The 27,111-nt window shown below is 33.6% G+C and overlaps 1 protein-coding gene across 1 annotated transcript; it reads left to right on the top strand.

The window, feature by feature from the left end:
- Positions 1 to 362: 362 nt before the first annotated feature.
- Positions 363 to 27,111, top strand: DCK (deoxycytidine kinase). The gene is made up of 7 exons (XM_039845391.1): positions 363 to 479; positions 6,171 to 6,286; positions 18,339 to 18,532; positions 19,529 to 19,676; positions 21,346 to 21,461; positions 22,040 to 22,130; positions 23,811 to 27,111. Exons 1-7 carry the CDS (start codon positions 389 to 391, stop codon positions 23,835 to 23,837), a joined length of 783 nt encoding a protein of 260 aa, XP_039701325.1. The 5' UTR covers positions 363 to 388; the 3' UTR covers positions 23,838 to 27,111.

Here is a 27,111-nt window from a genome sequence, read left to right on the forward strand (position 1 = left end):
CGCAACCCGCGCTGGTATCCCGGCCAGAAGCGCGCCACCGCGCTCAGCCCCGCCCCCTGCTGCCGCGTGATCCGACGTGCCTGGCGCGCACGCAGAGGCCCGGGCCGGGGCCGGCAGCAGCCGAGGGGTCTGAAAAGATACTGCAGGCTTTGGAGAGGGTCGGGGCGTGGCTTCCCCGCTGGGCGGGCAGCCCCGCCACAGGCCCGCCCCCGTCGGCCGCTGCCTTCGCGCGCGAAAATCAAATTCGGAGACCTGGCGGGAGAGCCTCCGACCGACCCGAGTCCAGCCTGCAGGTGAGGCCGCGTTGGGCGACGGCGGCGGCCCAGACACCTGTGTCCACTTCCCAGACATCCCAGCCTGACGTGTCGAGGCCACCACGAAACGGGGAATGGCCACCCCACCGAAGAGGAGCTGCCTATCTCCTGTGACCAGCTCCGAGGGGACTCACATTAAGAAAATTTCCATCGAAGGGAACATCGGTAAGGAACCCCGGAAATTGTTGGGTCCATAGCAAGGAGAATCACGGCAGTGGCTGAAGTGCCCAGTTTGCGCGTCTCTGCGGTGCTCCTCAGTGAGGGCTTTCCTTCCAGTCTGGCCGTGTGGATGTGGCCTTGGCTTCGAATACCCTTCCCGCCAACAACATCCTTCCCTTCCCTCTCGAGCCTCCCTTCGATGCACCGAAGGTGGCGGCGGCCCCTGGGCATCAGGCAGCGCGGAGATCTCCTGGCCTGTGAGGCGCGCTTTGAGCCTGGTTTATCTTTTTGGCTAGGATCCCGCAAAGGGAAACGTCTTTTTGTTTTGTTTTTGTTTTTGTTTTGTTTTGTTTCGTTTGAGGGGGGTGTGTGTGTGTTTGTGTGAGTGTGTCAGTACTTGGGGGTGAAATTTATACACGTTAAATTACCCTCATTTAGGTGTACTCTTCTATTAGCTTGACAAACATAATAATATCATTTTACCACCACCATCATCAGGATTCAGAACATTTCCATCACCTCAAAAGGTTCCCTCCTGCTCCTTTATAGTCAACCTCCTCTCCCTTCCTGTCCCCTAACAACCACTGATCTCATTTCTGTCCCTGTCAGTTTTGCCTTTTCCAGAATGTCATACAAACAGAATCATAGAGTATATAGCCTTTATGTGCCTTGTTTCTTTAATTTAATAGAATGCTTTTAGATTCATATTGCTTATTTAGGTAGTTTTTCTTAAATTGCTGAGTAGTATTCCACTGTATGGTTATACCGCAGGTATAACCTTTCCCAGTTGTGGACATTCGATTGTTCCCAAGTTTTAGCGATTATGAATAAAATTGCTATAAACATTCAAGTACAAGGAAAGAGTGTTTTAATGATCTTAACAGCATGAAGTTTTTCACTCCTTACCGTATATCCAAGTTATGATTCAAAGACTATTACTGTTTCTGTTCTTTCCCCAGATGTCATTTCTCAAGATGCATCTGAACTTCCTATTATATATTTCCTACAACAGGAAACCGATGCCTGCTACTTCCTGTTTTGAAAGAATTTTTTGGTTTTCAAGTTAGGTACTGTCTACTCATGCATACAGCAAATGTTTTTTAATTCTTGAATTCAAAATACTTTAAAAGGCAAGACAAACAGATGCTTTGGTAGCATTCCAAGGAATAGAAAAAAACTGAACATACCCTCAAAGAGGACATCTTGTTTCATTGCTCTAGTATTAAGGCACCAGTGGAAAAGATCCGTTTTCACTTGACTCTTGAATAATACAGATTTGAACTGTATGTGTCCACTTATACAGGGATTCCCCCCCCACCTCCAATAAATACCTGTGCTGTTTATCGTCTGTGGTTGGGAGTCTGGATGCAGAGGGCTGACTGTAAACATTGATCTAAGCCATTTTATGTAGAGATTTGAGCATCCGTGGATTCTGGGTATCCGCAGGGGTCCTGGAACCAATGCCTTCTGGATACCAAGGGACAACTTAAATTTTTGAGGAGTCAAAAATTATACATGGATTTTCTACTGTGTGATATCAGTGCCCCTAACCTCTGCATTTTTCTAGGATCAAATATAGTAGATTCATTTCCTCTTAGCAGGATAAGCTCTTTGAAGGTGTTTACTACTGATTCCTCACAGCTACTTTTTGGATAAAAAAGACTATGTATATAAAGACAGAAAGTTGTTGAACAAAGCCATTTCAAAAGTAAATTTGTATGAACAACCTCTCAGATCAGTATCACAATGAGTTAATTCCCTTCCCCTTTCTTAAATCCAATTAGGTAACATAACCTATCTAGCAATTTACTTCCCTTCCAGAATCTTTCATTTTCCCACATTTGAAGTAATTTTCTAATGTCAGCCTATCTCCAGTTTCTCTTAACTACTTCCAGAGCAGTCTTTCTATGTACAAATGTATATTAGTCCCCCCTTATCCATGGTTTCACTTTTTGTGGTTTCAGTTATCTGCAGTCAACCATGGTCTGAAAATATTAAATGGAAAATTCTAGAATAAACAGTCCATACTTTTAAATTGTACACCATTCCGAGCAGCATGATGCAATCTCATGCTGTTCCTATTCATACCCCCAGGATATGAATCATCCATTTGTTTGGTGTAATTGTGCTATATATGCTAGCTGCCTCTTTAGTCTGTAGTAGCTATCTTGATTATCAGTTTGACTGTCATGGATCAGAGTGCTTGTGTTCAAGTACCCTTATTTTACGTAATAATGTCCCTAAAGCACAAGAATGATGATGCTGGCAATTTGGATATGCCAAAGAGAAGCTATAAAATGTATGTATGTGTAGGAGAAGACAGTACAGCTGACCCTTAGGCAATACGGGTTCAAATAGTATTTTTGATCCACAGTTGGGAATCTGCGAATGTGGAGGGCTAACTGTATGCATTTTACTGTGCCATTTTATATAAAGGACTTGAGTATCCTCAGATTTTGGTTTCCATGGGGATCCTGGAATAGTTAAATTTTTAGAGAGTCAAAAGTAATAGATAGGTTTTTGACTGCAGAGGTAGGGGATCGGTGCCCCAAACTCCCACACTATTCAAGCGTCAACTGTATTTATAGGGTTTGGTATTATCTGCAATTTCAGGCATCCACTGGGCATCTTGGAAAAAATCCCTTGCAGATAAAGGGGGCCTAGTGTTATTGTGTTAGCATCTGCTTAAAATTCTCTGACTTCCCCCTTACCTACACTGGAAGGAGTTGCAAATTGATAGCCTGCATTTGTACAATATTGGCCTACATATTTGAAAAAAAAGTTCAGTTAGTTGTTAGTATTAAAATTTTTTAAGATTCTCATAAACTGAAGATTCTTGACTTCTCTTGAAAGCTATGAAGATCTGGTAACACTGGGCCTATGTTTCTTCTGTAAGACAACAATTTGATATTGAGATGGGATATGTTCCTTACCACTTATTGTCTTTCCTGACACAAGCTTTGTCTGTTACTGCTCTTGCACTGTTGTTCATGTGTACCCTCTACCTTATTTGTCAGCTATAAATGTACAAATTGCTAATCTTTGTGTAAAAGACTATTTTCTGATTCCTCTATTCTTCCTAGAATTTGAAACTTAACTGGTCATTTTAATTTTATATTCATTTAACCCATTGTCTCGTGTTCTTTTGTTACTAAAATGCTCCCTTATGTTAGATTTATGGAGGCTTTACTTGTTTCCCTCATTGTAATAATCTGTACAGAACTTTTGGCATCGTAGTGCCTACTTGGCATTAGAACTCTTGTTAGGTTCTGTGACTTTTTAAAATATTAATATCAGTGTCCTTGGTTCTTGTTCTCCTTTGCTTTCATAGAAAACTAATTTATTAGTTTATTTTCTAGCTTCCCATTTCTTCCAAAAAATGTAAGGAACTGGATATTAGTCAGACTTGGAACTATAGATAACTGTTGTTACTCTGCTTGAATTAAATGTAACTTTTACTACTTTAACATTTCAAAGTATGACTACATAAACTTTTTCTGTTTGTAGGCAGTATCAGAAGAAAGCTGAATGCTCTAGGCTTAGGTGCTTTTAGACTCTAACTGATACCTGATTCTTTAATATGTTACTTGGGTGTTTTTTTCTGAACATCATGTTTTCCTTTCCTTCTTCATCTAGCTCCGTGAATGTCTGGTGATCATTTTATATGCTTCCACTTATTATTTTTCTAAATGTCTTACACTTCCTGTGCTTACTCTCTCCACACAAAATCTGTGGTCACCAGTGTTTTCCCCATGATTAGTTCTAATGGTCATCCCATTTATCCTTAAAAGTTTTTCTCCTATCTTGTGGTGATAATATGACTTTTGTGTTTTGCTTCTCACCTCTTCTTTGTGTGTTGTTACCTTCTTATTGATCTCCATCCCCCCCCAGCCTTTTCCCTCTATATGTGATCTTTTAAAGTTCTTCCAGTTTTTCTTTTTTCTATTGCCCTTTCATGTCCTAGATTTGAATATAGATCTATAAGTCAAAAGTAAGTTCTTTTTGCCCCATTTGTATCCAGTTTATAAGGAAGAGGAGGTTTTGCTTACAAGCATACAGAAGTTGCTTTTTATATGTTTATGTGTGTATGTATGTGTGTGTGGAGAGAGAGAGAGAACACATTATGCTGACTAGAGATGTCTAGCATAACCACATTTGGTGACTTCAGATGGGAAGGGTGTGGTGTCATTGTCATTGCTACACCCTGTTAAATCTAGGTCAGGACTTTTCCTATTACTAAATAAAATGTATTCCTGGATAATTTAAAAATAGTGAACATAATATGTTCTGATTACACCTGAACTATCCCCATCCCCAATATCTCAGAAACTAATGAATAAGCAGGGAGAAGTAAAGTACGTATGACTTTTTAAAAAAGGGTTGGTTAGAATGCACACTGTACAAGAATCATGAAAGCGAAGCAGAGAAAACATGGCTATTGCTTGTAGGAAGTGCTTTGCAAAAAATATTTTTATAATTCCTGTTAGCCACAGCGCCATATGATAATTAGTGTCATAATAATCATGCTATTTCCCATTCTAAAACTTTAGGCATTGGATACATCTTTATATTAATTTTATAGTTTATTTGGTTGTTTCTAAATTAGTTTTAGAGAAGAAAGACCTGAGCTTGTTTTTAAACTGAGAGAATGAAGCCAATAGAGAGGAAAATTTTGAAAATGTGAAAGCCTAGAATGACTATCACTGTGATTGCTTATCACAGCACTTTCCATGAAGAGGATGTTATGATTATCCCCATTATGTTATGAGAAAACAGGCTCAGAGAGGTTCAGTGACTTACCCCAAATCACATACCTCATTAAGTGGAAGAATAGTCTTAACCACTTCCCACAAAGTTTTCTCTCATTGCTTGGATAAGGAAAATGAGTGTAGGACTAGGATTCTTTTCTGCCATAACATCTTGCATAAAATTCCACCAGGTTTTTAATTCTCTTCTATGGTTTTGGTAAACTAAAAACAGTAACAAATGTTAAAGGTAAGAGAATTGAATGTTTTGTTTTTTTGTGTTTGCTATTGATGAGAATATGTTCTGAGAAATATGTTATTAGGTGATTTTGTCATTGTGAGACCATCATACAGTGCATAAACGTAGGTGGTATAGCCTACTATACACCTAGGCTATATACTATAGCCTACTGCTCCTAGGCTGTATGCCTGTACATGTTACTGTACAAAGTGACAGGAGAATAAATCAAACACCAGAGAAAATCATGCATTCAAAAGATGTGTTAAACACAAGATTTGGTAGACTGATGCCAGCATAACATGGCATCCCATTTTTCCTTTTTTTAATAAGTAGAAAAAATATACTCTAAAATAAACATAAAAAGTATATATAGTAAATACATAAACCAGTAATGTAGTCATTTATTATCATCAAGTATTATGTACTATACATAATTGAATGGCTATACTTTTATATGACTGGCAGTCCAGCATCACCATAAACATGTGATTAATGCCTTGGGCTAAGATGTTAGGACAGCTATGTGTCACTAGGCAATAGGAATTTTTCAGCTCCATTACGATCTTTAGAGAACCATCACAGTATATGTGGTCCATCATTGACTGAAATGTTGTTTTATGCCATACATGCCTATAAATTTTGAAAAGTTGATGACTAGGCTCTTTTTCTGATAAGTTTCCTTCCTCAGTTTTACTTTTCCTCTCACAATAGCTGCAGGGAAGTCAACGTTTGTGAATATCCTTAAACAAGTCTGCGAGGATTGGGAAGTGGTTCCTGAACCTATTGCCAGATGGTGCAATGTTCAAAGTGTTCAAGATGAATTTCAGGTATGAAAATAAAATTTAACTAAATAAAATGAAAACAGTTTGGAGAAGCAGTAGTATTTAATCTCTTGGGTTTTGTGTTTGCTTGTTTTTCCTTTTCTAATAAAACTTTATAATCTTGCTTTAAGTCTGTATCTTCACCTGGGCAGTACTTACACGGATGTCTGTATATACGTTGAACTATGCACTAAAGATTTATACGCTTTATTGTGTCTAAGTAGAATTTGAAAAGTTTTCAAAAATTAATTAAAAAGTTTTAAAAAATCTAATTGCAAGTTAAATTTCTTGAGCAGCTTTTTACATTTTGTTTAAAAACAAGCAAACCAGGAAAATAAAAACAACTACCCAATAACTGAATTTTATTAGTTTATCTTTCTAGCCTTTTGTCTTAGAACCATTTCTCTCCTATTTCTTCACACTGTCATTCTTGCCGACTTTCACCGTGGACACAAGTTTCAATTTCTCAGCACTTTTCCATCTTACATTGCAACTGAGAAAGAGGGAATAACAGTTGAATTTCAGTTTTTATAGCAAAAAAAATTTTTATTGTATATGTATGAAGGAGAGAGATCTGATAAGATTTTCATTTCTGGAGAACTGAGAATTGAAATTGAAAGCAGCATAGCAGAAACCTTCAAAATGGAAATGTGTGCTAGAAACTTAATTTGTTAAAGATTAGGAGCACAGGGATTTGGGGAAAAAATGTCTATTTTTTAGAGTTTAGCTGTTGGTATGAGGAATCAGAGAATAACAATTGAGTATTTAAAATGTAATATATACAAGGAGGAGTCACTTGCAAGATAATCTGTAGACTATTTTGAATAGCCAAAAATATTTTCTCACACACCTATTTGTTTTAAAGTGGATAAATTTGCTGCTTTCTTTCAACATTTTTTATTGGCATGATATAACCATAGAAAAGTATATGAAACCTTGTACAGTTCGAAGAACAATTTTAAGGCCAACATTTTTGTTACTGTCGTCCAGGGCAAGAAAGAACATTGCTATCATTCTAAAAGTCCCTGTTTGTCCTTCCCAAGTCACAATATCTTATTCCTTGGAATAACAACTCTACTAGGAATAATCTCATAAAATAACTCCTGTGATAATAATTTTCCTGCTTTCTAAAAATAATTTGATCAAACATATCTCTAAGCAATAGAACTTAGTTTTGTCTGTTTTTGAATGTTATATAAATGAAATGAACTTTGCATTCTTTTTCTTCTTGTGTCTTTTGCCTAATAAGTTTATGGAAATTGTCCATATTGTTACATGCAGCTATAGCTTGTTCATTTTCATTGCCATATAGTATTCATATATCATTTGTCTGTTCTATATGTGATCAATTTTTGAGTGGTTTCTAGTTTAGTTGCTATAAAAACAGCTTTGCTGTGACCATGAATCCTGGTACACACATACAAGAGTTTCTCTAGGAATAAGAAGTAACATTACTGGGTGGTGGAGTATGTGTATGATGCCTGTTTTCCAAAGTGTTTTTACCAGTCTACATTCTCTACAGTGTACTCAGCTGTCATAAGTCTTTATCTTTGTCAACATTTTTAGTATTGTCCAGCTTCCTAATTTTTGTCATTCTGTTTACTGTTTAATATCTTTTATGTTTTTAATTTGTATTTCCATGACTGATAATGAGATTATTTTAATTAATTAATTTATTTGCCATTTCTTTTTTTGGATTTCTTTTGTGAAGTCCCTGTTCAGGTCCTTTTGCCCATTTTCTTTTGGGTCTTCTGTCTCCCCACACCCTACATTTTTACCTCCCAAAGTATGTCTCATGGCCTTGCTTACCTTTAGAAATGAGAAACTTATGTTCTAAAAATACCTCTTTTCCCCCCATTCCTGGGATCAGCTGTCAGTGCAGTTATTCTCAGGTGTTAGGTAGAAAGTAACCAAGTTAAACCAATGTCAGAACTACAGAAGGGATTCCAGTGTTAGACTAGATTGGATTAGATGAATTCTATTTAAGGTCCATTCTAGTTTTAGTATTTTGAGCTTCTAACTCATATTAAATATGTGTAACTTTTATTGGTACATTAAATGTCCACCTCTCAGCATACCTCGCATTAACCAATGGTGCAGAAACAGATGAAATCCAAAATGCCAAAAATATTAATTTGCAAAGAGAAATGTAATTATCAGATTCACTGAATTAGGTCACTCCATTTTCTATGTAGGCCCATAATTCACAACCAGTGGAAAGGACTTTTAAGAATCTGAAGGATTTGGGGTGATTTTAAAATAACAAACAATTCCTTGAGAATTTAAATATGTGGATGCCTCCTGATTAAAATGACTGCTCTAGTGAATCACTGTTAGTGTTAAAGTATATTGAATCCTTTAGTTAAATTGGAGAGAAGAGGTTGAAAACATTGTATTAATATGGGAAGACAATTTAAATAAGAAAGTTGTCTGTTAAGCTTTGAAACAGAGAACAGGGAGTTAGTTATATTATCTCAATGACTGATGTTATCAGACCATGACACATTGATGCATCTGTCTCCATTTTGAGACTGTATTGGCATCATGGATCTGATACTCACGTTTATGGGCTGGGCTATTTTCTTCCTGTGTACTAGAGTCAAAATTTCAAACTAACCTTTCTTTAAAACTCCATGCAGATGCTTTTATTATCACTAACATATACGTTCATCAGTTTACTGTAATCTAGTCATCTCTTCATTCTGTTAAATATGGTTACCTTCATTGGATTTTGGGGCATATTCTCTAATAGCTTAATTTTGTGTGTGCTACTGTGTTGTAATCCTCTACTTCCAGGTGTAAGGATAGTATTTGGGAGTATAAGGTTGTGGGGTGTGAGGTGGTGGTGAGTGCGTGGGTTCCCTGTATCTTTGGATATTTTCTTTTTTCCTGGACCTCCACTAAACTCGAGAAATGAGATTTTCTTCCTTCATCCTGGATCCCTTCTTCAGACCCATCCCTGATGTAATCCTTGGGGTTATAGTGTGAATCACCCACTGTCCAAAGCTCAACTTTCTTAGATGACTCTGTCAATAGTGAGAAGCAGACTATCTTCAGACCCAACCCTTGTGAGGCCAGTCCTACTTTGGATAGTCTCCATTTAATCACACCTCTTGGCAGTTGCTATAGAATTGGAAGAATTGGGCTGTGATACCTTTGTAAATAAACTTGCCACCTGCATGATTAGCTTGGGGTTTTTTTGTTTTTTGTTTTTTGTTTTAGGTTTTTTTTTTTTAACCTGCCATCTAGTGGCTGAAATATTGCTATACTATTGATAAGTTGCCACCAATTTTAGCAAAATAATGAGGCTAAGTATCTAAAAAGATGTAATCTTCCCTCCCTTCCTCTCCCAAGGTAAGATTATCTTTAAAACATACCATTCAGATAATTATCAGTCTTTATATTAAAGGTTTATTTGATGATTTATGTTATTACTTAGGCCCAAAGCTTTGATTTGGATTTGATTGCTTCTTTTTAGCTTATTTTTGAGATATACATACTGTTAGGTATCCCTGCTCTCTCCTATTTTCTCATTGAGCAGAATTCTTTGGAGGAGCTTTGTTATTAATTGTGAAGTACTATTTTACCACTAGGAAGCCACCGAAAACTTAGTAACTAAGAAAAAGAAGGGATAAAATATACTTGTCGGTGAAACAACATTATAATTTTTGAAAAGTCATTCTTGGAAATTATTTAAGAATACTTGATAAAGTACTTCCACTCATACCTTCTGAAATCACTTGATAACTTTCGTTGGCTATTTTATAATTATCTTGTTTGGTGGATTCCGATTCGTTTTGATTGAACGTAATTCAGCTCTTGTGCAGTGTTTGCAGAGATTGGTCTAGAATTAAAAGGTAAGTGATTTTGTATCTTGATATTTTTGATTTGTCTTTCTGTATATTGGCAATAACATGTTTTGTGTAAAATGTTCTGTCATGAAGTGAATTATGGATATGAATTACAGGAACAGAATAAAAGTTATTCATAATCCTCCCTTGTGTTTAGGCAAGAGAGATTTATTGCAAAATCCAAATAAAAGATGTGTGATCTTTTCTGTGGCATTAACTTTTTTTATTGTGGTAAAAGCACATATTATAAATTTTACCATCTTAACCATTTTTAAGTACAGTTGAATAGTGTTAAGTATATTTACAAAGTTATAAAACAGATCTCTGGAACTTGTAGAGTTGTAGAACTTGTAGAACTGAAACTATATTCATTAAACAATTCTCCTTTGCCCCCTTCCCCCAGGCCCTGTTAATCACTATTCTATATTCTATATCTGTGAATCCAGCTACTTTAGATAGTTCATATAAGTGGAATCATTGGATAGAACTGAGTCACATGGCCACAATTAACTACAGAGAGGCTGAAAAATAAAGCCTAGTGGTATGTCCAGGAAGAAAAAGAACCTGGTTTTAGAGAACATATAGTAGTATCTGCCACACACATATTTCTAAACAAAAGTAAATTTATTTAAATTTATTTTTAAATGTAAACTCAAAAAGTACCATGTTTAACTACTTTATGTGGAAGTTGTTGAAGTTTTATTTTAAAATTAATGGTTATGTTGGTGAGGTATTTCTGTAGTAAAAACCATCATTTGTGCAACAAAGCCCAGATGATAAAGACAAAAATTGTTTTTCATGGTTAGTTTTATTTTAAAAAATAAGTCAGATGTATTTTTGCTAGTGAATTTATGTTGTTACATCATTAGTGAATTCTCTATTGTATGTATAGTTATGTAAAATTATCCATGTCTACAATAAAATTATTAAATTAAAGAGCACTGGCACCAAGTTAATCATCCACATAGTATCCAAATATCTCCCTTCAATAAATCAAATGTAACTGTTGTTTACTTTATAGTTACAGTGTCACTATTTGATGGCAGTGAAACATGTTGGAAAGAATATAGCTTTGAACCAGTTTTAGGTGTGAATCCTAGCTTTGCTGTTTACCGTGTACCGTGATATTAACAAATTATTCAACCTTTTTGAGGCCCTTTTTTAATCTGAAAAATAGGGTCAGCAATGACGATTCATAGAATTTAGATAATGTATGTAAAGCTTTTCATATAGTTCCTGGCATAAAACACAATAAATGGTAGATATTATTATACATATCATTAAAATAGAAATATATTATCTTAATGAAAGTATATTTTGAGTAATGAAATTTATTAGGTCTTCAAATATGTTCTATTTCCTGTTGTTAAGACATAAAAAATAAACTTAGAAAAATGTAAATATGCCTTTTGTGCTCGTATTCCTAAGCACATTCATTTTTTTTGAAAACATGCCATTTAAGCCAGGGATAATATAACCAGGGATAGAGCAGACTGATCCAAGACTTAAATTTTGTGTTTTAAATTAATGTTTGTATTGCAGAAAATTCCATATATACAGAGACACCACTGCCATTCTGCCCCTCTAATTTCTTTAATGAAGTGAAAAAACTTTTTAAAATTATTTAAGGTAAGATTAAGCCATTGGATGAATGCTGGCATCTACCATGAAATCAGCTGTAACTTATGAGAAGTTGATCTTAAATTACCTTTTTGGTTAATTTAATGTACAAAAAGGAGAAAACAGAAAGACTCTGTATCACTTTATCACTTTTCATATTTTTCATCACTGTGTCTTTATATTACTTTTCTTCTTCAAGCTATTTTGAAGTTCATTTGTTTTAAAACAAATAATCTCCATTTCCTTTTTGAAGAAATGAAGAAATGTGCCTAAAATCTGGTATCATTATTGAAAGAAATTTAATGTGACCTGGTTTTTCTGTTTCATTGGAGTCTTTTTCGCCGGAGGTAAATGCTTATGTTTTTTTTTTCATTTAGACCATCTTTGAAGGACAGCTGACATCCAGGAAAGGTGGAGAAAGTTTTGTTAAAATACATGTCAATTGGTCAAAAGTTTATAAAATTATTTTAGACTTGCCAAACTTTACTTAAATGACAATACATAATAAAAATATGCTTTTTAAAACACAAATTTAACTACCTTTTCTTTTGAAGAAGGAATGTTTGCAATAGTTAAAAGTACTGGATAAGGGACACACAAATAGCTGAGAACAAGGAAGGAAGCAAATCATTTGTGTGGCCAAAATAGAGGTCACGAAATTGTGTATTAAGGTAAATGTGGTTTATTCATAGGGTATTTACTTATACTTTTGACGAAATCTAATAAACTTATTTTCTGTCAAGGGAGAGACTGTAAAGAGGCAGCCATGTCGACAACCTGATATCAAAGGAGGAAATAGGAAAATTGAAAAACAGACAAGAACTAAAAAGTAATACCAGTTTGAGCTCAAATAGCAACTTGAACAATTTGTTTAAGATCAAATAGCAACTTGAACAATTTGTGCCTGATATTTTTAAGTGTAGAATGGAGGCTTATACTCTATTGCTAACTTCTTTCATACATCCAACAGTTGGTATTCATAAAGTTGTCTCTGGTACTAAGAGTCATTTTCAAAATGCTATGTGTACTGTGGTAGGAAAATAAAATATACATTAATGTCTTCTCCCTAGGAAAATAAGTAAAAAAAAAATTTTGTTGAGTTGAAAAATTAATTTAGCTGGAAAAATTCACTTGTATGAGAAACATTTTCTCCCTGGAGAATACTGAATAAATGTAAAGTCAGTTTAAAATTAAATTAACAAAGGCTCTTTAATGGAATGCTTATAAAAATAAATTTATTCTTTAAGCAATTTGGGAAAGTTACTACATCAATATTTCAGTTCATCATCTGTTAGGAGTTTTCTAAACAGACCAATTTTTGACAGTTAGCCTCTTGCCATTTTATACTTTTTTTTTCAATTTTGGTAAGAATTCACTTAATTATGTGGTTTGTGGTGTGTAATTTAAATTCTGTCTCAAAGTGCCATGTGTTTACGTGGTTTTTAGTTCTTAACTGAAACTTTGAGGTCAGTTGTAATATTTACACTTCTGGATTTTTTTTTTTCTAGAGGAAAACCACCTACTTTGAGCATGAACTTCAAGGAAGCATTCAGGGGTGTTTATTTGGACTAGAAGAGAGAATGGGAATTAAGCAATCATATCACATGATCAAAGACTTTATACAACTTTACATGGAACCTTTATGTAGCTTGACTTTACACACAAGTCTGATGAAGCATCCCTTGCCTACCGTATGGACCTATGAAGACAGCTCCCTATTTCTTCCTTTTGTCTGATAAATCTTTGACTCTCCAATGCAGGTGATAGATAAAACTGTCATCTTCTAAAAAACATAATATTCAAGATAGTCACCTGTTAGGACAGAGCTCGGCCTTTGTTTTCTGACAGAGAAATGATCATTCCTGGACCACAAAGGGAGGACTTGTCAACAAACACATGTTTTACCTTCTATTTCTCTGGGCTCTGAAGAAAAGAGAGCTCTTTTTGCTGAAGCAACTGTAGCTAGACTAAGAATAATGGGATATGTGTTCCTGTAAACGGAAGCATTAGGTTTATTGGTATGATTGGGCATGTGTAGTAAGGATTACTGTTAGGTCACTGGAATTTAGTGAGAGGGAATATTAGGAAGTGAGAGTGACCGACCTATCCCAAGGTATGTGGGGATAGTCCTCTTTTATATAGATAAAATTGAGAACGGTTTTGTTCTCCTTCCTAAAATGGATCTGAACTATGAAAAAGAATCATATGTAGGTAAAATTCAGTTACATCACATGCTGTTGGAATAATATTCTATAATCTGAGTACTTACAAGCTGAAATGTTGCAGAAAAGTTGTAAAAATCAGACTGATGAGAAACCAAGCAGCCCTTGGAGAGTTAGAGAACTAACTTTATTTGTTGGCAATCCCAGAGGAGCTAGCTCTGAAGATCTGGGCTCAGTTGCAGCATTCCTTATGTAGAATTTATTTGGCATGGGCTGATTGGTTAATTTGTCCTCACATGGTTGCAAAGTGCAGGAGTTGCTATGGGTTGCAGGTAGTTACAGAGTTGCAAATCAGAGCTGCTGTGGGTTGCAGGTAATTACAAAGCTGGGTAGTTGCTTGGAGGTACAGGCAGTTACATTTGTTGCTTTGAACAAGCAAAAGGGAAGATGAACCTAGTTAATTTCAAGTAGGCCTATCCAGTGAGCATATCTACAGAAGCAGAAGGAACTGATTAGCCTTTTGAAAGTTCCTCTTCACTACTTCTGCTACTAGTTAGCTATGTAACCTAGCAAGCACCTTAATTTTTCTAAACTTTGTTTTTCTTATCAGTAAAATAGGAATGATAATAGGATAAACCAAGCTTGAATTAAATAAAAAATGAAAATTAAAATGCATTGTATTAAAAACATTAATAAGATAAATAAAATAGGGCTGCCAGTTAAAATATATACAATATTTGAGAGATATACTAAAGAATTATTTGTTGTTTAACTGAAATTCAGATTTAACTGGAGGTCCTGTGTTTTGTTTTTTCTTAATCTGACAACTCTAATATCAAAAGTATTCTGATATATTCTATCAAATATAATCAAGTTTAATATAAAAAGAATGACAATACTGTCACAAAAAGGAAGAAATTTCAGTGGCTTCTTTCTGTTCACCCCTTATTTGATTTGGAAAGCCTGGATGCTCAAAATTATTTCCTATATATATCACAAATTAGAGATTCATTTAGAATACCAAGCCTCTTTGAAAAACATCTAACAAGAAATTGGCTATGTAAAATATTTTAGTGGAGGCTGTGGTTGGAGAGAGATTAGCAAATAGTTACAGCCTAGGTAACTCAGGAGTTTTTAAGTGTGAAAGGTAAACTGGGGGATACCCAGGAGGACCTTGCTTACTTAAATACTTAAGTACATAGTGCTTTGTCTAGAGTAGGTGCTAGGCTAGAAATCTGAACAAAGCTGTGAAACATGTTATTTCTTGCGTGCGATATTTCATAAGAGCAGTAAATAATTTTATTGCTTTCAGAGGTAGGAGAAAGTAGTTTAGAAGAATTTTTTAAATTATAGTTACAGAACTCTGTATTCATACCTATCTCTGTTAAAAGCTTGAGTGGAAGTAAAGTAATTCCATTTGGAGACTGAGCAAACAATTTTTAAACATAAGAATTTTATCTGTTAGGTCAAATCATGCCTAATTTTATCCAGTATTTGATCTGCAATTAAGATCAAAGAGTTTTATGTGGAATGTGTGATTATTTTTCCTCAAAAGGTTAGTGTTATACGAAGGGTACATCTACATTTATCAACATGAATTTAACAGTTTTGAACTCTGGTTTAAGCTATAATCCTAATTTTCCTTTTTCTACCTTTAGTTGATGTTCATATTAGTCCACATCACTTGGTCCACATCATTTTTAATTATAGCTAGTCATGCCAACCTCTCGTTTATTTTAGTTACCCTTTTCAATCTGTTTTTGCCTTCTTTCTCATTCACAGAGAAGATGGTTTATATAAATTCACCATTTAAATCACTTGTCAAGAAGTTGGTTCAACTTTATTTTCTCCAGAGAGCTCTGTAGTTTGAAATAACTTTAAGAAGTAATTTTCATATTCACTGATTATATTGATTAGGTTTCATTTTTATAATACTTCAAATTAGGATTTTAATTGGGTATTTTTCTAAATTAATTATTTAGGTTTATCGGAATATCTATGTTGTATTTATTTATAAAGATATTTGAAGCAGGTATTGTATATGTGAAATTTTTAGGAGGTAAATAGCATCATATCGAATAGATTAATCCTGTGAATTCTTAATTATTTTAAGACATGAGACACCATCATTTGAAAGCTAATATTAATTTATTTAACTGAACAGCTTATTATATTGTCTATGCTTGAGGAACAAAAGAGCTTTTATGCCAGTTAGATCTATCAATATTTACTGTATTAGAAATTTAACTTGAAACACTTAAAAATTTATTAGCTAATTCATTTAAAAATCACAGTAATAAATCTGTTACATGTTAACATAACATTTTTATAAAAAATAACTTTTCTAAACAAAAAAATTAGTGACTAAATCTCTTTAATGTATGACTTAATAGAAAAAGCTGAATTTTCATATCTGCTTCTGTATTTGAACTACAGCCATATACATGTTATGTAGTCTTTGGGAAACAACTATACATTCATGAGAGAATGAGAATGGAAAAGGGTATGTTTATTATGAAAATAGGTTTTTTTTGTTTTTTTTTTTTCCCTTGTAGATTCCCTGCCAAGATCTCAGGGACTCCCTGGGGGTTCCCATACTGCACTTTAGTCTAAATAACATATTACTTCATTGATAGAAATTAAAGGTTCAGTAAGAAGAACTCTAGATATAAAGATTATTTTAAAAAATAGCATCAAAAGTTAGTAATTTTTTTGCATCATCACGTCCAGTCTATGTTCATATTTCCCTGTTGTCTCATATAGTTTTTTACAGTTTGTTGAAAATAAGAGTCAAACAAGGTTTATACATTATATTTGGTTAATATGTCTTTTAAATTTTAATCTATTGGTCATTTTTTTTTTCTTTGCACTATAATAATTGAAGAAACTGGTTCATTTGTCCCTGTACAATGTATCTCATTCTGGTTTTGACTGAGGCATCACTGTGGTATAATTTAACATGTTTCTGAAGTTCCTATATTTTCTATAAATTTGTAGTTAGTTCTTTATAGGCTTGATTAGATTAATTTCAGTTCATTTTCAGCAAGACTTCTTAGGTGATGCATGTATTTTCTTCATATTCCATCAGGAAGATGTCTTCTGTGATGTTAAAATTGATCAGTCTGTTCAGGTTTTGTCAGCCTAATTCATATATTATAAAATTCCCTTTCAGCTTTTCTCTGAAGATTTTAGCATCAATTGCTAATTGTGCCCCAATCCAATGTATCATTAGGTATTGCAAGAACATTTGTACAGAAAGGGCCAGAATAAAATGTTTGATTTTTTTTCTCTTACAAATTTTCAGAATAATTAATTGGTGCCCTAGCAACCTCGTACTATGATTAGAGAGTTGGTTTTTTTGTTTGTTTGTTTGTTTTCCGGTTTTCTTTAGTATTATGAATTTATGGATTTTCACCTTCCACTTATTTCTTTTGACCAGTGGAAGTCCCTTTGTGTTGGCTCCCTTGCCCTTGGCACAACCTCAGTAGTCTGTGATAGTTCGTTTCCCTAAACAAGATATGTTAAGAACATCTTGTACATTTCCTTCCTCATACCTGGAGTCAGGTATGGTGACCCTAATTCCTTTGGTGGGAAATGATATTTAGAGATCATAATTTGGGTGGCATTTATGTTTAGTTTTACAGTATTATCATTGTTTATATGCCTTTTGATGGACAGAGCTAGGAAAACGTATTTTATGGAAAGTAAAATAATTCATGAGTTCTTGATGCTATTTTCAATTTAGATGTAAGATTATAGAGATTTTACTTGATTTTTTATTTTACATTTTTTTTCTCATAACACTGAAAATACTGATTCTAAGAATGATTATTGAATCAAAATTTCAGAGAGGATCTATTCTGTTTTCTTAAAAGGTTAAGGTCATTGATTTAAATGCTGAATGGGTCCAGACATCTAAACAAATCAGGACTGTTGTGAGAATCAACAGGGAATGATGGGACTAATGAAATAGAGAATATATGTCCCACCTAATGGAAGCTTGTATGACTTGGCTCTAGCTGATTTTTATGAAGAGGCAATACAGGCCCAGTATTGCCTGGCTTTCTCATTTTTAAAAAGAAGATACAAATCTAGATAAGTGAAATTATCTAGCTTTTAAAAATTGACAACTAATTCAAAATTTTTTTTAAAGTCCTATTTGGACCAAACAAATAATTTCTGCCATAGGCTATTTGTGACTTCTTATAAAAAAGATCTGAGGAATTGGTGTTTAAACTAGCTTTTCAGATTCTTCCAGCTCTTAGACAGCCTGAAAAATATAGTGGGAAAGAACAGGAAGAAAAGGACTTACTCATTTTGGTTTTGCTAATCATGATACATTTATTTATCCAACTTCTCTTTAAAAATTCAAAATAATCCTATTGATCATTAACTTTGCTTTTTGTTTATTCATATTCAAAATAGGAACTGACAACATCTCAGAAAAGTGGTGGGAATGTTCTTCAGATGATGTATGAGAAACCTGAACGATGGTCTTATACCTTCCAGTCATATGCCTGCCTCAGCCGAATACGATCTCAGCTTGCCTCTCTCAATGGCAAGCTCAAAGATGCAGAGAAACCTGTATTATTTTTTGAAAGATCTGTGTATAGTGACAGGTATGTAAAATTGACTTGTACTTATCTGTTGGGAACCCTGGCTTAGAACTATACTTCTTTTTCTGTTTCCTGGGAATCAAAGTAATAGAGGCTGAATTTGAAATGGAAAATGACATTTAATACCTTCAGCACTTTGGTACTAAGGGCATTAGGGCAGTTCTAGCGTTTACAATCCCTAGATTCCATGGAAACTGTCGGGAACATGGTGGCCATCTCATTCAAATTTACAGAGAGTTTTTTTTTCCTCCAACGCTCATAAAAATCTCCTCTGGTTAAATCTGAATCTATATTTTAGACTCACTGGGAGCAAGGAGATCAGAAATCTCTCAGAGTTCCTTAGATTTACCCTGCTTATAAAAAGATTTTTTTAACGTATAGAGTTAGCTCAGAACAGAGGTTCTCAAACTTTTGGTTTCAGGACCCCTTTCCATTTTTAATAATTATCAAGGAGCCCAAAGAACTTTGTTTTTTATTGATATTTATGTTATTAGAAATTAAGATAGAGAAATAGAAAAAAACATTTACTTAAAATTAGTAATAATAAACCCATTACATATTATAAATAACATCAGTGAAAATTATATTTTTTCAAAACAAAATTTGTAAGAAGAGTAGCATTATTTTACATCTTTTGTGAATCTCTATTTCTGACTTAATAAAAGATAGCTGGATTCCCATTTATGCTTCTATATTCAATCCGTTGTAGTATGTTCTTCTGGTTGAAGTAGAGTATATAAAGTAATCTGGCCTCTCACAGAACCACCAGAAGGGTCTTGGGGACTACTAGGGACCCTAACACCACATGTTTAAGAACTACTGGTCAAGAACGTATTTCCTGTAGTTGGGGGTACTCTTATCGTTTTTATCTGCTGTCTAAGGCATTATCTCCCATGGGTTTTAGGAGAATATTCCATGTCCATTTAACATCATTTTCTCTTTTCTATTAATCTGTGCTTTTTGGAAAGGATTTATTTGTTGATGTAGACTGTCTTTCAGGTATATTTTTGCATCCAACTTGTATGAATCTGACTGCATGAATGAAACAGAGTGGACCATTTATCAAGACTGGCATGACTGGTTGAATAACCAGTTTGGCCAAAGCCTTGAACTGGATGGAATCATTTATCTTCGAGCCACTCCAGAGGTGAGACTCCTTAAATATTTGTTTGTTCCAATGAAAATTTAAAGTAATATTTAGAAATCCTTTCAGTGGTATGGAGTAAAGGCAATTTAGTTTAACTCCACTCCCCACCCACTCCCCTACCTCCAAATTAGAAACTCATAACTGTCTAAATAAAAGCATTCTGTTCTCAGTAAACTAGAAGCCCGGATTTGGCAAATTGCTCTTTTAGGCTCTTCTCTGTTCTTCCGCAGTTCTATTCTTCATTATTTCTTCTTTTGCAAGATCTTTTATCTATAACAGCTAGATGAAGAAACTTATTTAAGCAACTCTTAGACTATAGGCTTCATGGTGGGACTTTGGGTATTTTAATTACTGTTGAATTTCCAGTGCCTAGAACAAGGGATGGGTACATAGTAGGAGCTCAGTAAATATTTGTTGAATGAATGGCAAAGTTGGCAGGAGGTTCATTTCAAGAAATTTTTTATGGTTTTGACTTTGAATGGGTGGATAATAGCAGCTACGATTTAGAAGAGACTTAGCAGACTCTTGGCGTTTTCAGTTAAGGGATCTTACCTGAAAATGTGCCTTACATCAGTGGTCCCCAACTTTTTTGGCACCAGGAACTAATGCTCCTATGAGAATCTAATGCCGGATGATCTGAGGTGGAGCTGAGATGCTAGCACTGGGGAATGGCTGCAAATAGAGATGAGGCTTCGCTACCATGCCTGCCGCTCACCTCCTGCTGTACGGCCCATTTCCTAACAGGCCATGGACTGGTTAGTACCAATCCGTGGCCTGGGAGTTGGGGATCCCTGCTTTACATGATAGGTTGTAACATAGCTGTTGTTTACATATGAAATTATATAGTGAACCCAGGAAGACCAAGTGTATACCTTTCATAAAACTAACCTGAATGAGAGCTTACGTATATTAAGAAATTTGATTTTGGTGCTTGCCATTTCCATTTTTTTCTTTTTTATTTCTATTTCTTCCCTAAATCACAAAATAGGCTCTGATGACTGTGTTATGACTTCTAGCCTGAAAGAATATAGTGTTGTATTGAAGCTGAATTTTCAAAGAAACTAGGTTTCTGACTTCAAGTGATGATATTATTTATCTTCTAATAGCAAGTAAGCCAGAATTTAACAATAATAACTTTGAAATTTACTTTTATATTTTTGAAAATGATTTTTTGTTTTTAATTATAAAAATAGTAAATGCATAGATGAAAGAACATAAAGAATACTAATAATTTATTTCTGTTAGAAACATTCATGAAAGTCAGTATCTTAAAGTCTAACAAAAAACTTTCATTAATATCAATTATGATGTAGTTTGAACAGAGGATCATTTAATTATCTAAAAAGAGGATTTATAGTAAACTTAGAAGTACAGTTTTATGGTGAACTTTTTTTTTTTTTTACCAAACTTATTTCAGATGGAATATTTCAATTATGGATGCCCAGAGTTGATAGACTTATTATGACTTCCTTTCAAGTACTACTCGGTTTATAGCCATCAACTGGTTGAAAAGAACCAGGAGGGAAAAATGAACTATTTTAACTTTCTATAAGGAATAAATAGAGATTTTGGCCCCATAACTAAAGAGACACTAGAGCGAAAATTTTAATGGCAGCATACAAAAATAATTGTTCCTCCCCCCACCTCCCTTTTTATTGCTTGCTTGTAGAAATGCTTGAGTAGAATATATTTACGGGGAAGAAACGAAGAACAAGGGATTCCTCTTGAATATTTAGAGAAGCTTCACTCTAAGCATGAAAGCTGGCTCCTGCATAGAACACTGAAGTAAGACTTCCTTATTCTTATTTACTACTCATTTTTAAATCAAATTTTATCAACCTTTATCAAATTTTAATCAAAAAATGTACAGCACATACAATTTTTTATTTTTACCCATTTTATTTATTAGTATGTAGCATCTCCCAGAATTAGGTGTGAATTTTCATTTTTGTATTGCAATGAGATCGATTTCCTTAAAGTTTTTATAGCTAACCTGCCCCAGTGGTATTGACAGTGTCATATATGGAATTTCACATTAAGTGATAAAGTAGGAAATCTCTGTATATTATTTCAGTACTCAGAGAGTATTTTAAGATAAGATGTTTCAATTTCGTTTCTTAGATCAAGAGTTGGGAGGTAGTATAGCATAGTTGTTGAGTATGGAGTTTGCTACTAGTCAGATCTTGGTTCAAACCAGTCTCTTATTAGTGTGTGACTTTGGACAACTTCTGAGCCTCAGACTGGCCTTCTTGAACAAATTATTGACAACATTTTGATTTTTCAGTAATGATATAATAATGAGTTTTTAGTGTTTCTCTTTTATTTATTGCTTTTTCTAATTTTGTTCATCTCTCTTTAAACAGAACCAACTTCGATTATCTACAAGAGGTGCCTATCTTAACACTGGATGTTAATGAAGACTTTAAAGACAAACATGACAGTCTGGTTGAAAGGGTAGATTTATACACTTTATAAGCTATAAACTGTTATTTGTTTTGTCTTGTCTAAAAAAGTATTCTAACTTGTGAGAAGATGATTTTCTAACAAAAGATTACATAAAGTTGCATTAAGGGATGTTAAGAGCTTTAAAAGGATTTAGCCTGTTTACATTCTAATCTTAACTTCAAATTCTAGCTTTCTGGCCTTAGCTTAAATAAAGAGCTTCTTTATCCTTTAGATCCTTTTTCTGTAATATAGAGATAATCACATTAACATTGCTCACCTGCTTATCTGCTTTTTCCTCTTCCCCTCTTCCCTATACTACCAATCTTTAGATATTTGAATAGTAAACTAATTGTGAAATTAAATTTATTTTTTTCAACAAAATTCAATGTGGAAGACATTTGAAATTGTAAACTATAGATCTCATGCATTCTTATATTAGTTAAAATCTTGAGATTAAAGGATTTAAAATTTTTAGTTTTATTTGGGACCTTGTCAATAAGGAATTGTCATTGGCTAATCACTGAGCCATTGTCTTAATCAGTTAATCTATCCCCCAGGTATTTGGGAATTGACTATATTCTCTTAAGTGATTGGTGCCCATATTGATAAAGGGACTGGGAGAAAACCTACTGATGAACACTTGAGAGAGAATGGTAATGGGAATTAAATAACAAATATTCCTATATCCATGTTAATTAATGATCTAAGATCTAAAGAAGAAGCCTCATATTTTTTATTTTTGAGAGAAATTTGATTTTTCTTTTCTCTTTCACAAAATGTCTGCTATTTACTATAATAGGTACTTGACATTCATAAGGGCTGTATCTCAAGAATTTCAAAAATCTCAACATTTATAGATAACTACTATAGCATACAGTTGTTTTTCCCATGACATAAAGTAAAGCATAGCTGGACAATTCAAAAGACCTCTTCATACTATAAATGATGTTAAAAATACAGGATAGAACTCACTTATACTATTAAAATAAATTGTCAGCCATTGAAGTACTAATATCCAACTATCATTTTAACTGAATGAAACTGTAAAACTACTTTTAAAAATTTTATCTAACACTTCTGTATTCTGACTAAAAACCATCATTTTGTATTATTTATTTCTATTTTCATTAATGTTAGCAGTTGGCTTTCTTTTTTAGGTATTTTTATGAGGCAATAATCTTTGCCTCTTCAGGAGAATTACTGTGTGTCTAGAATATGTAGAGAACAGAATCTTGTTGCTGTGATGTTGGTTGGCTAGGTTTATTCACTGTTTATATAACCTTTACTCATACATTAACATTACAGAGAGTATACATGAATCAGATTTGTGCTTTAGAAAAATTACAGATCTATTACATATCAGGACCTTTAGAGTTGTTTAAACCAAAGCTAAAGCTGCATATATCAGTGGTCTATGGTATTATAGAGACTATAAAATTAAAGATTATAAAATTAGGTTATAGCTGTTATAGAACTATCAATCGTAACATAATAACTCCTATAATGACATTTTAGCTCATTCATCTTTTACTACTGAAGTATTAATATATCTATTGAAAGTAAATGCTATGGCTTTATGATAGTTTTATAGTTGGGGTCTTCAACTGTTATATACCTTTAAATGAGGATGAATATTAGATATTTCACATTAGTCAAATAATTATATTAATATATTTTTCCTCCCTTCAGGTCAAAGAATTTTTGAGTACTTTGTGATCTTATTGAAGCCTACAGGCAGCGAAATGATTCCAGTTACTTCAGCTTTGTGTATCTGTAGTTCCATGTTCATTCAACTCCTTTTAGAAAATCCAAGTTTTTAACTACTTTTGTTCCAAGAAAAAACTTTATTGGAAAATCCTATACAAAAATTTGTAACTAGTTTCTTCCTTCCTTCTGTCCTTTCTTTCTTTTCTTTTCCTTTTCTTTTTTTCTTTTCTTGGTTTAAACAAAGACATTTAATTATCTCATTATAAAAGTGGATGTAGATGGTTCCACAATCAGTGTATAGGCTAAATTACATCTTAAAGGACCCACCCTCCTTCTGTCTTTGCCCTCTGTTGTCCACTTCAGCAGGCTGCATTTTTTTCCCTGTGGTGCTCCCCATCTCACTGACAACCAGTTTCTTAACTGGAAACTTTAATGTTACATAGTAAATGGTACTGTGGCCTGTGTAAATTAGTACAAAAAGATGAAAGTGGATTTTAAGGAATCTTCTAGAAAAAGGATTCAAGTTTTATTTTAAGTACTTTTGGTCAAGTACCACCCCTTCTACCTTAATTATGTGGCCAATAAGACCAGGTTTAGTATTTAATCACTTCACTGATATTTATTAGTGTGTTTTTGTAACATATTTCTAGAGGAGCAGGTTAGTCTTTGTTTCCAGTTTATAATGACATAACCTATCTTATAAGTCATTTAGTCCTTTTCCTGCCTTTTTTTCTACATTTGTGCTAGACTTCATCTTTTTGCATGTGATTTTAGATGATTAAAGAGGAAATGTTTCTGTATTTAAAAGGTAACTGAAAGTTATTACATGAGTAAAAGATTTATATGGAGCTTAAAATAGCTATCTGCTTTCTCCCTTCTCAGACCATTTTTTTAGAATGAAATGTTACTATTATAGTTAAGAGATTGATTTAAACTATGATTGTCTTTAAATCATTTGAGGTAGCTGTAAAGTTTTCCTACATTTCTTATATTTATAGGTAAAATGTTAGTGGAACAGAGTGAGGGATAAGTTTTGCCATTTTATTCTTTATTGACTCTGCACTAGGAGTGCACTTCATTACCTTTATACTTCATGAGAAGTCAAAAGAGATCCTGAAGAAAAGGTAAATGATCTTAACAGTTTAGTCTGTTTAGTCCCAGCTGTTGTTTCTTACCTCATCCCGCTTTCTCCACTGTCTGGATTGCTTAGGCAGCCTGCTGTTTTATACTACACATTTCTACTTGGAGAACATCATGATTATTCTTCACTTCATAGTTTGCTTCGCTTTTCTGTAGAGTTATACCTTAAGTTTTATTTTCCTCCTTTAAGAGAAATTACTGATAAAAATGATTCTGCTTTATATGTTATGTATCTTCAAAACATCATTTTTTGTCTATAAGGAAATATAAATAAAGAAGACAAAAGGGTAGTTATAATTTTTAAAAATTTGCATGGATTGATTTTAGTTCTGTATATAATTAAAGATTCTTTTCAAGTTTACTTAGTTAAGATGTGAAGTATTTTTTCTAGGTACTTACCCTTTCTACTTGATATTTTAGAAAAATTTTTTGTTTTTAAAATGAGGAGAGAGTCATTTTTACTTTGAAGCTATCATTTTCCTTTTTAAAATGTCATCTTTTGTTTTGGGTTTTATGATATTCAAAGATGATTATTTAGTGGGTTGAACAGTCTGGATGCCCCGATCTTTGAAAGGGAATCTGCATTTCAAATCTATAATCACACACACACACACACACACACAAAATCTATAATCACCATGAATATTTAAACTATTTCATGATGTTGTATGGGTTTTTGTTTTGATTTGATATGCATCAGTTTGTTTACTAAATTAAATATTTGCTTAATAACTAAGCATAAATCTCATGAACTATAATGTTGCTATATTCATTGAAATGATTATCTTTTTAGAATAAAATTTATTTTTGGAGAAAAATAATGAATATAAAAAAGGGACCGTAGTTTATAAAATTACACTGATTCTAAGTGGAGACATAATTCAGAGATTTTCAGTAACCTTTAAAAATGTTTAATGATTTTTTAAATCTGTAGAATTGAAAAGAAGCTTACCATTAGATAGACACAAGAGTATTGAGCCTAGTGGTCTGTCTGCATTATCTCTTAGATCCTGTCTCCTTTATTGGATCATCTTCCATCAGGGTATATGTACTGCTTTTTATAGTTTGCTCTTCTAAGTTAATTGTATAAGACTTATTCCCTCATTCACAATTTCTCATCTTCTATGCTTGAAACTTAGAGGAGTGTATATACTGAGCCCACTAGAAATTAAGTCTCATATTTTATAGGACACAGAGTTCCAAAGTGTTTTTTACATAGAGACGTAAATCTCATTACCTCCAGAAAAATGCTAAGTTGCTTCAAGTGTTTACAAATCTTAATAAATAATAGCTTTCCACACTTGACAAATTTTTATCTCTTTTTTAAAAATTTTAAATTTTGAAATAATTTTTGAGTCCTTAAAAGTTGCAAAATAGAATTTCTACATATCCATCACCCAGTTTCCCCAATAACGTTTTGCTTAACTATAGTATATTAGCAAGACTTTGGCATACTGCTATTAACTAAATTACAGGCCTTGTTTGGATTTTATCAGTCTTATCTTTTTTTAAAAAAACTTTTTTTCAAATAGACTTTATTTTTTAGAGCAGTTTTAAGTTTGCAGCAAAATTGAGGGGAGAGTACAGAGTTTTCATATAGTCTCTGCCCCTGCACTTGCACAGCCTTCCTCACTATCAGTATTCCTCATACTATTTGTTACATTCAATGAACCTATATTGATAAATCGTTTTCACTCAAAGTCCGTAATTTACATTAGGGTTTATTCACTGTTGTACATTCTGTGGGTTTTGATAAATGAATAATCACATGTATCCACCATTGTAGCACCATATAAAATAGTTTGACTGCCCTAAAAGTCCTCTGTGTGCTTTGTCCGTCTCCTCTACCCAAATATATGGCAACCACTAATCTTTTTATTGTCTCCATAGTTGTTTTGCCTTTTTTAGAATGTCATATAGTTGGAATAATTCAGTATATAGATTGACATTTTTCACTTAATAATTTGCATTTAGTTTCCTCCCTGTCCTTTCATGACTTTATAACTCATTACTTTTTAGTGCCAAATAATATTCCATTGTCTGAATATACCACAGTTTATCTACTTACCTACTGAAGAACATGTTGGGTGCTTCCAAGTTTTGGCAAATGTGAATAAAGCTGCTATATACATCTTTGTGCAAA

The sequence above is a fragment of the Pteropus medius genome, unplaced genomic scaffold (assembly GCF_902729225.1).
Source record: "Pteropus medius unplaced genomic scaffold, Ma_sr-lr_union100, whole genome shotgun sequence".
Classification (NCBI taxonomy): Eukaryota; Metazoa; Chordata; class Mammalia; order Chiroptera; family Pteropodidae; genus Pteropus; species Pteropus medius.